General features: G+C 31.5%; 1 protein-coding gene across 2 annotated transcripts in view; it reads right to left on the bottom strand.

Annotated features, from left to right (window-relative positions):
• Nucleotides 1-3,743: 3,743 nt before the first annotated feature.
• Nucleotides 3,744-17,995, bottom strand: part of LOC145296035 (transmembrane protein 18-like) — a 70,907-nt gene continuing 56,655 nt past the window's right edge. For both annotated transcript variants that reach the window (XM_080142079.1, XM_080142080.1), the window contains exons 3-5: nucleotides 12,716-12,770; nucleotides 9,356-9,449; nucleotides 3,744-4,256 (exon numbers count right to left, since the gene is read on the bottom strand). In XM_080142079.1, the coding sequence (XP_079998205.1) occupies nucleotides 4,071-4,256; nucleotides 9,356-9,449; nucleotides 12,716-12,770 (335 nt within the window). In that variant the 3' untranslated portion in view covers nucleotides 3,744-4,070. The remainder of the gene's footprint in view (nucleotides 4,257-9,355; nucleotides 9,450-12,715; nucleotides 12,771-17,995) is intronic.

The following is a 17,995-nucleotide window of genomic DNA, read 5'->3' on the forward strand; positions in this document are numbered from 1 at the left end:
TTTGTGGCACCATTTTCTAAGTACATAGCTGTACAGATTGCATAGTCATAGTGGATGGTGTATGACTTATTTCTGACTGTTCTTTCTGGTAAACATGTTCCCAGCATTTGCTGCTGCATTTGATATTCAATTTTTGACAGATCCTTCAGTGAAGATATTTATGCACTCCATTGTGTTGGGTTGTATAGTAGCCATCCACCAACAGAACCTTACAGTTGGATGTCAGATGGCTCACACTCTCTACTTCTGTGTGGCAGAACCTGCATTTGTTGTCATTGCTTAGAAAGCTTATTTTCTTAAAAACATTGGTCATCAATAATTGATCTTGGGCAACCATTATAATTCTCTTTTATCACAGTGGAGCGATCCTCTTTTCAGCCAGTCTATAGTCTTCTTTATTTATATAGTCTTGAGTAAATTCATCCAAAAAATACTTGGTACGCTGTTAGTTGGTACGTTCTTCCAGTTTTTTGCAATAGAAGTTCTTTGTGCATTTTTGACGACTCTTTTTTGTAGCAGACTTATTTTCTGATTCTGTTTTATTTGTAAGACAGTCCTGTCCAAAATGTTTAGCCAGTTTTGTGATGGACGTAGCTCTGCTGGTTCTTGTTTCATGGTGTTTGTGCATCATTTTTAGGTTTGGATTTTGGAAGCCCGTAAGATATTGTCCGGTGTTTACGATAGTTGCACGATGCTGATGGTCAATCTCTGAGAATCCATATCTCCTGCTTCTCTGGGCCGATACAGCTTAGGCAGATGTTCGTTTTGGTAGGTTATTCAGTACAGTGTCAGCATTTTCCACATTTTAGTCTCCAGTCTGTTTATGTCCTTTTGTAGCAAGTTGACAATACCAAAGCTGTATGCTATCATAGACATGGCAAGTTGGTTAATGGCAGTGATCTTGTTTTTGTTGGTAAGTTTTGTTTTACAGATTTTTCTTACACGATGTATTTCCTGCCAATTTTTTTCTCTCATCTTGGTATGCTGAATTGAATCGTTCTCTTCTATGCAAAGCTATTTGTATTTTTTCTCTGCTTCTACGTCTTTCATGTCAGTATCTTCTTCAAGCTGCATTTTTTCTGTTTGGATCTTTTTTCCAACTTTGATGGAGCACTTGACACAAGTGTCCAAATCAAACTTCATTCTAATGTTTCTGGAGAAGTTATGTATAATCTGTAAGAGTCGACTTAAGTCAGTGCCTAAGTTGGCATAAAGCTTGAAGAGCAGGTGTATGACTCTTTTGTTTGAGTCTTGTTGGTGGCCTTCACTCAGATTATAAACATTCCGATTTTTGTTGAGTAACTTGCTTAGCAGATCGCCAGGCAGAAAAGTAAAGATAGGTTTTCCCATTGGAAGATTCTACTTCTGATTTTAATGTTAGGGATTCTTACAGTTCTGTTAGAGTGTCTTAATGTCATGGCAGTTTGCCACATTATATGTGCAACCATGGTCTTTTTGATTGCTGAATGGATTTTATACAAATCTAGGCATCGCAGTAGCCACATGTGGATAACACTATTATATATCTTCGTAATCAATCCACGCCATACATAAGTTTCTTTGTCTCTTCTTACAATCCCTAAGGATGGTCTTATTGATTAATAACTGGTCATTGGTGTCTAAACACTTCCTCCTGCACCCTTCTTTTTTTTTTTCTGAGTATACTCTAGATGAGAGATGTTCATAGATGTTGTCTGCAACCAGATCAGTGAAAAGCTTGTAGGTCGTAGTGAGACAGCAGACGGATCTCTACTTACTAAGACATTGTGTTTCATTTGTTTTCGTTATGAGGGTTATATCATCTTTTAAAAGCCATGCTGGCATGGCCTCTTCACTTCTCAATAATCTGTTGAAGCAACTAGGTTAGTCATTCAAGTCAGAAATTGAGTAGCTTTTTGTAGTTTTATAACCCATTTAGCTTTTATTTTATCATCAGTTGCTATCTTTAGCTCTGGTTGCTTTTTTCAACATCTTGAATCCATTGGGTCTCTTCATTATATATTACCACGTTTTCGAACAGAGCCCCCCCCCTAATAATCATCCAGCTCTTGCATTTTTCCATTGTCAACACGTATGTGGATTAGCAGGTTGTACTGGATCCTTCCACATACAGCACCTAGTAAATACTTATTTGGTACTGGCTAGCCTCAACAAAGTTTAACTTTGATAATCTAACAAAACTGCTGTGTCAACATGATTATGCGCGATGCAGAAAATATTTATTACAAACAAGTTTGAGCTCCTAGTCGTAAAATACACTTAAATATATTTTGATTCATGCAGATTTTGTATTTATTATTACAGGACCAATTCTCTATTGAATATTATATTGTACCTAATATATAGTAGTGATTTCAAAAGATTAAAAGAAAAAAAATTATTTGGATGTCATCAGCTAGAATCAAAACCAAAATATCATACGCAGACCCTTACATAGCGTTGGTATACTTGCAGTCACTGGTTGCTTTTGCATCTGAGTGAATAAAAGACTGGGGTATGCAGCAAAAACAGTTGTGCTATTGTCCTCTAGATGCCTCTCTCCTGTCCTTATCTGTGAGATTTGGTTTTAAGACACATTTGTGTCATTCTTGAAATGTCAACTATTTGGGTGTAATAATATCTAGCAATCTCAGGTTTGACGATCACTTGTCTCATGTATCCAAAGAACTTTACGATGTTGCGTTTCATGAGCTACCAAATTCCTTATGAATGGTATTTGCTGAATAGGCTTTACAAGGCAATGGTTTGTTCCCACTTAAAAGGTTGGTCTCTAATGTTCGCCAGAGTTGGCAGTGTGTTCTCTAATTCTCTTGAACATCTACAATATTGTGCCATCATATACTAAATATTCCCTGTCGTGACAGTGTTCCCTCTGGAGTATATGGTTTGCTGTCTACTCACCGGAATGTGACAGCTGCATCTGTTGTCTACAGATTATTTCATGGTTCTTACCCCATCGTAATGCTTAACTATCATCCTTTGCTGCGGCTGAACAGACCAAACCTGCAATGATTTACATTCACATTAGACGCACTACATAATCACATTGGTGTTTGTTGATGTACCGGTGATCTACTTTTGCATTGTGTTCTGCAGTCTTGAACGTGCTGCCTCAGAATTATATGAATGAACATACATCACTGTCACATTTTCGGAGTTCTGTATTGTCTATCATGATATTCCTAAGCTTTATGCATTTCCTAATTTACTACTGTCTATTGCTAACAGATTTTATGGCTATGTCTTAATAAAGAGGGGAAAAAGTTATGAATGAATTACGTAAAACTAATAGAAAGATGTTGGCAAGTTGAAATGAAAATTTTGCATTTCAACTTGCCGACATTTCTCTATGCATTATTCATCCATCCAAACAAAGATTTTATTTGTTATAAACCATCCCTGGTGTATGATTACTAGGGCCAGGACAACAGAATATTCTTTTCATTGTTTTGACTTAAGTGTATATTAGTTGATATCTTATATATTTTTATATAGAGTGATGTGGTTCTTGATTGATTAAATGTATCTGTGATGGATATCTACTCGAGAGTCAAAACAATGATAAGAATATTCTGTTGCCATAGTCCTAACGATTACTATTTCCTGTTAATTTCAGTGTTATGTAACCAGTAGTTTAAGAATTTATCTGTTAAATATTTTCACACACACACACACACACACACACACACACACATCTACTGTTTTATTTATACTGATAAAAAAATGAACAACAAAGACAGATCTACTAGAAAAATAGTTTTATTTATAATCTCATTCTAAAACTTAAAAAAACCCTTTGTTTTGTAATTTCATTTTGGATAAAACTACTTTTCACCCCATTTAAAAAAAACAAAAACGGCTTTTGTGAATGAAAAAAATAAAAAGCACTGTATAAGATAAAAAAACGAATCAGAGAGAAAATGCTTCTCTGTGATTACCAGAAATACTGAATGAAAAATCCCATCTTCTGAAGAAGAGAAGTGTAATAATAGCAAACTCTGAGGGACACAACTGTCATTATAGTTGTTGTATTGCTTGGTTAGGTAAGTTTCCATCTAATATATCATTTGTCATTTCATTTTCTTGCTCTCTTCTTTCTGATCAGGAATGCTGCTACTGGTTGTCGTGGTAGTCATAGTTGTGCTGGTGGTTGTGATTTGACCATCTTTTCTGCGGTTCTGGGCTCTCGCCTGCTGTTTGTATTTTAATCTTTTTACTTTAGAAATCAAATTACCAACATTCCACAGCCAAACAATCTGGAAAAAAAAATTTGTTTACAAATATTTCAGACAATTTATTTTAGATACCTTTCCTAAAAAAAACATTAAAATTAAAATAAAAATACTCTGCAACAACTTGTGGCACAACACTATTCATGTGGAGGGTTTTACACATACATAAACTGAAGACATACCATAATTTTATCCTAATCAGTTTAAAAATGTTGTGAATTGCAAACTACACATACTGCAACAAAAATAAACATTAATCTAGCTTTGACCTCCTACTGACTACCGCTGACTTCTCACTGCCCCAAAGAGGAAGCCAGACTTTTTATTGACGTAACAGATAAAAGTGCTGGAAGTTGAAGGTTCAATCCTCAGTGGGAGTGACATTAAGAATACAAGTTTTTAAGAAAATAATGACAGATTTCACTTACAAAAAACACAGTTGAAATAACGAGACATGTCTCTAACACTGAGTTTAGTATTAGTCAACATTTGCTTTCAGTTATTCATGGTTAAGAATGCATGGTCATCCTCTACTTTCTTCATCTTCAAAGCTCCTTTACCATTACGGAATTTCTGAAACTATGTTCATATTGTCCGATCACTCATGGACCCTTATCATCACGGTTCTGTTGATATTAGCAACTAATTGAGAAAAATTATGATCGAGTTTGAATTCTTGCAAGAAAAGTATACACATTTCTTTTTTTTTCATCTTCGTTATTAATAATTTATACAGGCTTCATTATTGTATTCTGAATTAAATTATTGGAAATTAATTACAGAGTAAACATCAATTATGAAAAATAAAGATGACCTAAAAGCTTCCTTTTCATTAGCTACTACATAAGGGTGTAAAAGAGGGTGCCACTCCTTTATCAAGATGACTCCACTTACCCTTGATCCTCACCTTATAATGCTGAGTGTTTAACAAGAGGACATTACGTATCGCTTTTGAGCCTTTAGTATGATTTGACCGAATATTGAACCCTACTCTCACAGTACATTAACAAAGGCTCTTATAACAAATAGGTTTGTTTATCAATCATTAAGCATGTAAAACTTGGTATGAATTCAAAAAATTCCAACCAAAATCAATCTTTTTAAAAGCGAGTCAAAGAAAAAGACAATAAATTTGGCCAATATCTTCCAAACAATTGTACACTCAATACTGAAGTGGGAGAAAATTTTGAGTCGCTGCGATGTCATAAGAAGCGAGAGATCAAACATGTTCCTTTTCTCAACAAAAAAAGGACATCTTGAATTGTGTAATAAAAAAAAAACTTCGAAAATGATCTGGAATGTTTATGAACAAGTAGAACTCACCATTTAACACTGAAATCATTTTTTTTTTTTTTACTCAAATTATTTAAAATGTACAGTATTATTTTTTTTTGACAGCTGCATCAATCCTATCATTTTAAAAAGCACTTGATAAGAATTTGTAACATATTAGAAGTTCTCCTGCTCAGTTTGTAGAAAGTGAACACTGTGCAACTTAATGCTTGTGGTACGTGTAAGTATGTGTTATACAAGAAGTGCAGTGGAATTACTAGTAAATTGTAAGAAAATAACCAGTTTGTGTATAAGTGTAAGACAATAGGGACTTCAGATGTGGCAAAAAATATATTTAGGTGACAAAGCTATCAAAATTGTTCAGAAGTTTTGTTACCGTAGTGATACTGTTGGAGCGCCGGGGGAGGGGCGGGCAGGTACTATTGTGATTGTAAGAGTTAGGAATGAATGAAGTAATTTCAAGGAATTTCTACTGTTAATAATTAGCAGAGTTCCACAGTCAACTAAGAGAAGAGTAATAGGCATATATACACAGTGTGATGATGTGTGGAAGTGAAACCTGGCCAGTGAGGGTTGAAGCTATGTGTTGCATGTTATAGTCTACATTGTACTGTAAAGAACCTATTAATTTTATAAAATTATTTATATTATAATGACGTGAATGAAAATTTAAAATGTAAAACTCATGTATCATGGTTCAATTGTGTTCTAAACAGAAACATTCATTTTGAATGCACGTCTTATCAAAAAGCTTACTGTGCTTACTGTTGATTTTATATGCCGGGACCTTCTACTTGTGCGATGATAAAACATTTCAAATGCGGTTGTGATATTAGGTTATATAAGGGTGTTTGGTCATAATTGAACTGTTCTTTTTTAAACTAGATTTTTGATAATCAATTTTTGATACTTATCAGAGTCATTACAAGAGAAAACCTATCTAAGAACATTTCCAGGTACATTTGTGTAAAATAAAAAAAATAAAAAACAGCCCAATCATTTCGGAATCCATAGAGAACAAACAAACACACTTCAATGAAGTGAGTTTTGTAGAAAAGTAGAGATTTCCTGAAACTTCAACTTGTGATATCTCATTTATTTTTTGGATTATTTTGATAAAATTAAGATGCAAACAAAATTTAATTTTTTCTATTCATAAATGTACAATTCTTTCCCTTGTACCATAATTTTTTTTTTTTTTTGTGGTTTCAGGTTACTATTTCCAGTAACAAGTAATTTATTTTTTAATGTGTTTTTCAAATTTAGTATGTGTGATATGGTGTATGCATATAAAAATAGTCACATCTTAGAATAAAAGAGATACATGTCAATATGTTGCCTTAAGTTGTGTTTTACAAAAACATCCAATTTGAAAATTTTAATGAACAATTTTTTTTTTTTTACATATTATTAAATTGTTTTTATCTATTTTTACAAGGTACAAATCTGAGGTGTTTTTCTTTTTATTGATTTACTATTTTAAGAAAAATATAGTTTAATTTCTAATGTGCTATAAATCATATCAAGAAGATTCAATGTTTTAGCTGTTGTAATAAATATATAATCAGTTAATGTTATACTTTCATGCCAGTTTTTATATAAGTTTTCAAGAAATAATGGAATTTTGTCCAATATTTAGACTGATTTAAACTCATCACTATTGTTTCCATTATGATTAAGTTTCATTTAGCATAAGAAGATATTTAATTTGTAAGGATTTTTCATTTATTTACAGCCAGCATTGTTAGTTGCTGTTTACTTGCCTTCCTATGCGAACAGTTAAACACAAAGCCTCCATTTTTTTAATCATACACTATGAAAATTGGTTTCTAAACCAACAGCACACATAATGACAAATGTGCCAAAAACTTTAAATGGTCTTAATCAGGTACTTATAACTTAAAGTATCTGAATAAATTTGTTGCTATTGTTTATGCTTTATAAAGGTTTATGTTACAACTTATTAAATATGATGAAAATAAAACTTTGCTTTTGAATAGCTATTTCAAGTTACCTAAGACTTTATAATGAATCGTCTGACAATATGGAAGAAAGTTGTAAGCATTTCCTCGGACTACAACTTGGATGTCTTCAAGTCCAATGTTAACAAATTCCTAATGAACCGCCCCCTTAAGTAAACACTTCATCAAATCTCCACACTAACGTAATGTACTTGCAATAACCCTTATCCCTGAGTGGCTTCCGGGCCTTGATAAGTGGTGATCACTGTGTAAAAAAAAAAAAAAAAAAAAAAAAAAAAAAAATTTCCTAACTGCTCATAAAAAGAAAATCAAAGATTAAAACAAAGATGCTGCCAATAAAACAAATCTGGAGAAACAATTTTTAGAAAACAAAAAACAAAAGACAACAAAAAATAGCAGATAAGGTGGATGTCTTTCAAGTATTTCACTACATCTGCTAAACAGATATTAAAAAAAAAAAAAAAAAAGGTTTGGCATACAGACAAAAAAGATTTCTAAAAAGAATATTGGGCAAGATCAAATTACAATGCATTCCTTCAAGCAGCAAAGTAATAAAATGTTCATTTCACAGTTCATAGTACAGTTTTAAGGTAAGAGAGAGTTATATAGAAGTGTTATAGCGTATGCATTCTATATCTTTTCTGTCACACAAAACTGCCTGATGAATAATTTCATTTCAGAGTTTGTAGTCATCCGGCATTGTTTTTATTTTTAATATTTAACTCCAACCCCATCCAGCTCTCAATAATCAAAGGAAGAAAAAAAAAGTAAATTCATTTTTTTTCTTCTTAAGGTAATCAGAAATTAAGTTTTTTTTCAACGAGCAATAATTCAGTCCCTATAATCATCCTATTAAAATTTAAAAAAAAAAATAAAAGTTGAAAGATTAGCAAATAAGTCAGACTAATCGTTACTGGTTTTGGGTGAAATTGGAAAAAAATTCTTCACTCTAAATAAAAAGTCAACAGTTGGTGTTTTTTTTTTATGTCATCAAAACTGATAATATATTAAACATTAAATTATTCATGTAATTCTATGATTTTATATGAATATTAGTATTGATTGTTTCTTTTTTTATTATTTTTATGGAAAATAAAATTAAAAGTCTTCAGAGTTGCAGTAACTATACCAATTTGATTTCTAAAACTTTGGAATTTTATTCTATTTTATTTTTTTTTAAAGAAAACATGCATGCAATTATCTGATTTTCATATTTTAATTTTTTATAAGTATGATTAGGAACTGCAAATTTTCTGCCTAGTTATCAGGCGTAAACTCACTTCAGCTTCTGTTCATTAACAGTTGAAAAATAAATACGATCTGCATATAGCCATATTAAAGTTTTATACCAAACAAAATTTTTTTTTTTACAAAGGAGTCACCATTTATTGAGGCCCAGGATAAGAGTTAATGAGCGCACAGCAATCAATGGGATAATATAGTAGTAATCGTTAGTAGTGGAAATTTGTTAAATTGGATTACTTAAGGGAACAGCTCGTCAAAAATTTGTTCATGACCATATTGTAGTCAGTTGGAAAGCAGGAAAATGGAACAGAGTTCCACATGTGTGCAGTTCTAAGAAAGAAGCTTTGTTCATGGAATCTACATTTAGATTTAGACACAGGTAAAGAGTGGGGGAAATTATTGATAGTGGTTTCAGCTAGACGAGTGCCTTTCATGAAAGTAACTAGTAAGTTATCTAGATGGGTGCTCATTAGCATGCATGATGCTCCTTAGCTTGCAAGTTATTACATTATTTATTTGAATAATGTTCAATATATGAGTAGAACTTGGTGGCTGTATTAAATATGCATATTTCACAATTAATCTAGAATTATTTTTACTTACCACTATAGTCAAGCAGTTCAATAACATGGGCACTGAAAACACAAGTGAAATGAAAAGACCTCGGCTGTCAAAATATTGTTCCTTAGAAAACAATCTAAAAAAAGGAAAAAGATAAAAAAGAAAGTGTAAAATAATTACATGAAAAAAAAAAAATGCTTGGTTTTTGTCAGCCAATTAAATACCTTGGAATTCAAGTACAAATTTTTACATTCAATAACACCTGAGAATTTTGTTTTTATATCTTTTGTGTAGAGTTTGATTTTTCACTTGATTATAATAAAATTGGATGATTTAAACTAAAATTGCCTAATTTCAAAATTGCATTCAGTTCTGTTATTTCCTATTACAATTTTTCCTTTCTCTCCATTTCTTTGAATAAGCACTATCAATTGATTGTCTGTGAGAAATAAAACTTTCAGTTGATTGTTTTTATTATTTTGCTAACAGGAAAGGGGCGCTCGGCTTTGTCCAGTCATAAAATATGCTTAAATATATTTTAATTTGTCCAGATTTTGTATATATTTTTATAAAGTCGTGATTTCAAAAGTGAAAAAAAAAAAATAAATAAATATTTAGGTGCCATCAGCTAAAATCGAAACTAAAATCAAAACTGTAGCATTCAAAGCTGATAAAGTTACCACTGTACCAATGTGACATGCATATGAACTGATTAAAAATGAAAAATAAGCTAAGACGAATATGAAAAATGTTTAACAATTTTTTTTTCATTTTTGACCCCTTAAAAACTATTTTAACCGGCTGAAGACTCATAAAAGAATGGTCCGTAAAACCCAATCATTTGAGGCCCTAGTGCCACTCTGCGACTTTTAGTTTCGGAATAGATAGAGTTTGAAAATATGGAGACAAACATATAGCTACATATATATTAGACTAGCAGAAGGAGGTGGGGCGTCTGGCTTTGCCCAGGCATAAAATATGCTTATATATGATATTTTAATTGGTTCAGATTTTGTATATATTATTATAGAGTCGTGATTTCAAAAGTAAAAAAAAAAAAAAAGTATTTGAGTGCCATCAGTTAGAATCGAAACCAAAACTGTAGCATTCAAAACTGATGAGGTTATCACTGCACCAATGTATATGAACTGATTAAAAATTAAACATTAAAAATAAATGAATGATGAATAAATAAGATGAATGCAAAATATATAGAACAATTTTTTCAATTTTAACCCATTTTTGACCCGTTAAAAACTATTTTAACCGTTTAAAGACCCATAAAAGAACGGTCTGTAAAAAATCCGATCATTTGAGGGCCGTAGCACTCTCTGCAACTTTTAGTTTTGGAGGAGATAGAGTTTGAAAATATGGAGACAGAAAGACAGACATATAACCGTTTATATATTAGATGACAAATATTGGATGACTGACAACAAGGTCGTGGAATTGCAAGGGATGCCTCCTTTAAAGCTCTTCAATAAGATACACCCCAACTGAAGATTTGAAATCCGAGTTCTCTGCATGCAAATCAACAACTCTGCCACTAAACAACCATACCACATACAAGAAAGCTAACCAACTACCAAAGCATATGCAACAGTGAACAATATTTCAAGAGGTGTTTCTATCACATCATCATCATATTCAGTTTAAGGTCTGTTTTACATGCTGACTTGTGTTAAACCGCTTTTTGAAATTGACTTCCAAGCTAACCTATCTGTGAACAGGTCTTTATTTATTGCTCTTTCTTTCATCTATCTTTATAATTTCCTCCCATGTTTTTCTTGGCGTTACCCTGCCTTGACTCTGCCACCTCAACTATTCTACATCTCCTAACCAAGAATTTTCATACATTTTTTCAACATGGCCATAAATTTCAAAGCCTCCTGTTCCGCAGTTTTCTCCCAATATTATCCAGATTTAATCTTCCTCCTAGATCATTATTTTTGAAGCCTGTCTTTAAACATTACACATCCATTGTATCATTCTTAACTTTGCACAATTGCATAGAGTTTAAGATGAAAACATTCTAGCACACAGAAATATTTATATATATATATATAACAGTAACCTTGTCAGTGTGTGTACAAAAAGTCTCTACCAAACTCCTCTGAATATTTGGTCTACAGAGTTGAAATTGTATATATATATAAGGTATTTGGACTTGTCATACACTTTCAATTTAGTTTTTAACTAGCGAAGGTAGTAAGTAAGGGTAAGTTAAAGAAACATTATTTCTACTGTTACTTTTGTGCATGTATAAAATTAAACATCATAGGTCAAAGTCACTTAATTTTTAAACTTTCACATCCATTTGTCAGTAGCTCAGATGATAATGATGCTGGAGAGAGAAATAACGACTAAGGCTGGAGCACAAAATGTTCTGGTTTTGATTTGATTTTTAGAAATTTTTTAAATCATTACTATATATTGGATAATAATCAATAGATAATTAGCACTATATAAATAAATAAGAATTCTGCATGAATTAAAATATAATATTTATGCATATTTTATGATCAGGCAATATCAGGCAACCTGCTAGTTAGAAATATATAACACATAAAACTTGTACAGTAAAGTTGTGGTCATAACTTGAGGTATATGATTGGAGTCATTTGAGAAAAATGTTGAGAATAACTTCATGTTGTTGCTTTGTGCCATTTTTTTTATTTCTCTACTTGTACTATTTTTATCTGTGCCATTATTACTGTGCACCATCCCAACTATCTTGACTTATCCATCATTAATTAAAAAAAGGAAGATGAGTAAACCAATCTACTTTAGTTTTCACCATTCATGTCTCCCACCCACCACGAAATTTGATGTGAAAAAAAAAGCACAGTAAATATCAATCAGAAATGAAATTGGAGTCATTTTTCATGTGTTGAATTGATTAAATGTAAACAAAAAGTAAAGTTTTTGCAAGTAAAAAAACAATATTAAATTCGTTTTGAATGTATAACTTTTTTAAGGAAACATTTCTATACTTTTTTAAAGAATTTATCAAAAAATAGAAAATAAAAAAGAACAAATATTAAAAAAAAAAGGTTTTAGCTTTGAGAAAAAGATCTAATTGTGATTTCTTAGAATTTATACAAGAAAAATAGAATACACAGCATGGAATTTAAAAACTTCCCAAGTTAGTTGTTTATTTTTCTTTGCTGTAAATAAAATAAATAATAATAAAAAAATCTGTTTTTCAATAAAGTTTACTCAGCTCCTCACAAGGGAGTTTGGGTTTGACACAAGGTTTGTTAAATGTAGATGACAAAGAGTATATCAACATCAACTTTCCTTCACAGATTTATGGGAGTGCCATCATAAGCATCAGAAATTAAACCAGTTTCTCTTAATTTTGTAAAGTAGAGAAGGCATTTTCCAAGAATGCAAAATTACCTGTAATTAGCCGCAGCCCATTCGTTGATGATTTCAGCTGAATAAACCAACAACACTGAAGGAGAAAAAGAAACAAATATATAAAAAAGTCAGTAAAAATATTTTCTCAAAATTTATATATTTCATACAAGAAAAGTGTTATTGCTGTAAGTAAACATTTCAGTAGGACAAAATGATGAAACAACAAATATCAAGCATTTAAAACTTAGTAACAGATCCACAAAAAATATGAAACATTTTTTGCTTTTTTTTTTTAATTATAAAAAAAAAAAAAAATATTAAAAAAAATATTTTACATTTTTGTTTTGTTGATTTCCCATATCTCGGCAGTTTATTCTTGTTCTTTTATTTTGTGTTTCATTTATACTTAAGTGACAGTTTCCTGTTCAATCCTAACTACGGGTAATGTTGATGATATAATAAAAATTACTTAAGACTTCTACCAGGTTAAATATGTAAGACTAAAGGATTTAGTTAAAAATTCTGTACAGATTCTTGAGTTTAACAAGACACACCCAAAAGGTCAACAGTTACATTAGCCGAAATGTTGTTAGAATAACATTCAAAATGAAAATAGTAGTTTGAAAAATCTAAATAAATAATTCTTATCTATAAAAATTGTGAAACATCTTTGCTTCTGTCAGACTGTCTTGATTATCAACAAGCATTTCCTGTCGTTGCATTAATTAATTTTAATTAATTTTTATTCTTTTTAGCTCATTACACCAAGTGCTTTTGTGTCTTGCCTGAAGCAATTTCCATAAAAAACATGCATAAAATTCCCCATAAAAGACAATGGAAATGGCTTTGATTCTGTATGTGCCCCTCAATATGCCGAATCTTTATGTGCCCTCAACTCTAAGGTGATAGAAACTCGTCACAATTTTAAATATGTACATTCGCTCTTATGAAATTCAAAGCATATGCATAAGACTTTAATTCAAAGAGTTTTCCAAAATTCCAGTTATTTCCAATTATTTCCAATTATAGTAGAAAACAAAACACAGTGGGTGGGGGAAATCAGTGAAAATAAGAAAAGAAAATAATATGGTGCTATGAATATAGTAAAAAAAACAACAAAAAACAATGTTCTTCATTAAAGGGTCAGTAATTAAATAAAGTATAATTAAATAGAATAGCAATTAAAATACAATGTTTTAATAACTGACGACGATGATGTCTTCAACCAATTAAGATGAAATATGATTTACCAAAGGTGCTAATCTATGATTTTAACATCTGTTTATTATTTTCTTTATTTAAATTTTTTAATACATCAATTTCGAATTCAAACAATTCTCGTTTCTTCATAACAAAATAAGCTCTTTTACTCCTTGATTAACAGTTGAAAACAAATTTGTTTTATTGAAGTCACAGTTTCATTTTTCCATTGAAGCTCGTTGGTACAAAAAGTGGGTAATATTCATATAAGAAAAAAAGATTATAGAAGGCAGGACAATGCAAAGGTGTGACGGATAGACCTAAATTGACGCAATGCCATGCATGTGTGAAAGTTGAACACATGCCGGATGAAGGAAAGTCATCTTGAAATATAACATCACAGATAAACCATCTAACTACCTGATGCAAGTAAGAATATCCTACATGTAAAATATTATATATAAAAAAGCATATGTCTATATGTATGGTTATACATATATACATGAATTGGATCAATAAAAGTGAAACCGCATAGCTTAAATTGTGTCAGTTTGAGTGTATTCGTCAGACCTTTGCATTGTTCTGCCTTCTATAAACTAAATTTCTTCTTATATACACTAAGCATTAAACAATACTTCAAGCAAACTACTTTAACTTATGGAAAATATTTATTTTATCAAAGGAAATTATTTATAATCGATTGTTAAAACATTCTTATATTAGTTGAAAGTGAAAACGGTTTGGATTCAAAGAAGATAAATTTTTAGTGATGATCCATGCACGCATCTAACAAATCTGTGTTACAAATTTGTGATGAGAAAAACTTTTGGCTAATAAAAAAAAAGCGACCAGCCAGAATCTGGGCTTCCATTTTGACAAATGTAAACGCCTCTTACATGCATGGGTACATGCTGAGAAAGCAGGTCACTTGAAATTCCAGAAAATTTATGCTATACCCACTCCAGTCAGTCAGGTTTTATGTTCAGATCATTTTCAAATAGACTTGCTATGTGGTCCATCCAAAATAAAAGTTGATGTCTATATATTGAAATATATAGACAAGGAAAGAAATTAAAAGAGCTGGGTTTTTAAGCTTAATTTAATGGGCTTTTGTTTTTTCGAAGGGATTCTGTTGTTTTGATTAAAAATTTATTCCTTGTTAAAGAAACCAAGTTTTGTGTTAATTTCTCCAAATAAAACGTGATTTTGTTTGGAAAGAAAATCCCTTCCTTACAGCACTGACAGTGATAATATAATCGACTATGCAGTTAGTGTCCATTTGTACTTGTCTTCTTATGAAGGCAGTTAGACACAAGGTCAGTTTGTAACATGGGAAAATCCAGCTCCTCAAACAAGGCTAATCTGGATTCAGACAAAATATGTTAAAATTTAGTAACCCAAATTCAGATGAAGACAATCATGGCCTGTGTAATGAATGCATACAAAGTTCACAAAGACAGAAATATTTCATTTGTTTGGGAATTGGTAATCGATTGTTTTAAAATCGACCATTCTTAAAAAATCTCAGCTAATTATAAATGCACCTTTATGATAAATCTGTAGACAAAGCACAAGTCAAATTCTTGAAAACATTTCAATAAAAACTAATCAGTAGCAGTGGCATGATAGATCTATTTGGTTTGTATATAGACGTGCAATATCTTGCAGTATGTTTGGTTGTGATTAGGCTCGGCGCATGTGGTGATGCCAAGATTTATGTAACTGCATAAGCAAAAGAATGCTTTTGTATAGATTCAACTTCAATTCCTGATTAGAGTTTGGCACCAAAGATAATTCAATTCCCAATAAGACTTCATGATATCAAGATGTCCTATCCTGCTCTCATCCTTCTCCTGGAGTGGCCAGACAAAATAAAACTCCAGAATATCACATTCTGTCTTTAGTAAAAGCCAACCTGCCAAACAACTCTTTATATTCCAGTGTTCCCGCTGAATAAAATTGATTTATACTTTAGTGGAGATAGAAGTGGGTAATCCTTTTCTTATTCAATATTCAACTCAAAACAATAAATGTCCAGATATGGCTAACTACCAAATGCCTGTCTTCATCTTGGCATTCTTCCAACCAATATATAACTAAAAATCTTTGGAAAGAGAATTGAAATAAAAGACAACAATTAAAAACTGAAATAAAAGTCGTTAGTTTTTACATCTTATAATATCAAGTTCAAAAGATTCATGACATTGATATGCACTTAATTCACTTCTATTTCTAAAATTACAATTAAAGGTGTACATTATGCGTAAATATGTAATTTAATATCAAATTTGTTCTAAGGAAACTTTTTGTCGTCTCTATAATTTTTCCATCTATAAAAAAAAAAAATTATTACAGCAATAACATAACACATAACGTAACATGTGGTCACAGCCGAGATTGAATTCACTACACGAGTTTGTAGTGTAATCCAAATCTTGTCTGTAGCTGAATTCTTTATGCTTTGCTTGAGCTCAACGGTATTTATTATCGTGATGCCATCACTAGATGAGTGACCTACCACAGCTTAAGAGAGGCCCATCTATCCTTGAGAGAAGGATAGACCGCGCCAGTTTCTCAACCTGGTATTTTACCTCACAGTACATACAGTGCCTCGCCTTCCCAAATGGTCACCCATCTGATACTGACCAGGCTCGACTTCAGTGATCTGATGAGAACCGGTGTGTCAACGTGATTGTGCCGCAATAGAAGCACAGATGTCACATAAATTCAATATGGTCACACTACCTGCTAATACCTGATGCATGCTTTCTGAACATTATCAGTTGATTTTATTCAATATCGTAAATTCCTATATTTCCAAGTGGTAGTAAGATACTTACTTGGTCATTATTTTCTACTCTTACTCTCCCAGATGAGACTGGGAACTTTGATACATTTGACAAGTTTTTCACAACTACGCCATCTGTGTTTACTTTCTTATTCCATACATTTAACATTCACTCAGTACAGCTACCCAATGTAAATACTCTTTCTGTCAGAATCCATTATTAAGTTTCAGTCAATTTAATTGACTGTTCACAGAAATTTATAAAATTAAGGAAATTTTGAACACTTATTGAGAACTAAATAACAAGGCATCATCCAATAACCAAATCAGATAACAAAAACAATCACATAACTAAGTCACAATCACATAACTAAGTCACAATCACATAACTAAGTCACAATCACATAACAAAAACAATCACATAACTAAGTCACAATCACATAACAAAAACAATCACATAACTAAGTCACAATCACATAACAAAAACAAACACATAACTAAGTCACAATCAGATAACAAAAACTTCAAATCTAACGAACACTGAAAATAATATCTACCCTCGTACGTTTACTTCTGCTTCAATGAAGTAATCAGATATCATGACCGACACCCCTAAATGCTTATTCACTTTTTTTTATTCTAATCATCATTGTCGTCATCACCATCACCGTTTGTTTAGAATTTTACGCAAAATTATTAAAATATTTTTAAAAATGTAACAATTAACGTCATTACATTACGGAAGGAGTGGTGGTTGAGGACTTTCATTCATTTCATTCTCACAACATTTCCAAGTTTCAACCATTACAAAAAATAAACATCTTATTTAGGTCACCAAAATTATTTCATATACGACACACATTATATATTTTTCTTCATGTGTGTTATAGACATGTGTTTATCAGTTAATGCATGGGTACTTATGAAAAATGCTGATCATGCTAAAATAATAACAGTATTATTTAGAAACTCATTCTTAACATGGGAGGTGAGAGGTTTTGTAACTATTCCATGCTTTCACCTAACATTTTAATAAACAAAAATACCATATAAAGTTAAATTTAACTTGAACATCATATCAAAAAATTACATGGTCTGTATTCTGCATAAGTACAAAAACATCTACACCGATGTTGCAAATCAAGATTATGTTGAACAAAGAATAGAGTGTTCCTTGTTTTACTCAAGCTTTTTTTTTTTTTACATAGGAATCACCACTTATCAAGGCTCAGAGACCACTCGAGGATAAGGATAAAAGTGTACAGTAGTCAATTGGACAATATAGTAATCGTTAGTAATGGAAATTCGGTAAATTTTTTAAAACTTAAGTG

Source organism: Euprymna scolopes, chromosome 16 (genome assembly GCF_053919585.1).
Source record: "Euprymna scolopes isolate OS-2025 chromosome 16, ASM5391958v1, whole genome shotgun sequence".
Taxonomy (NCBI): Eukaryota; Metazoa; Mollusca; class Cephalopoda; order Sepiida; family Sepiolidae; genus Euprymna; species Euprymna scolopes.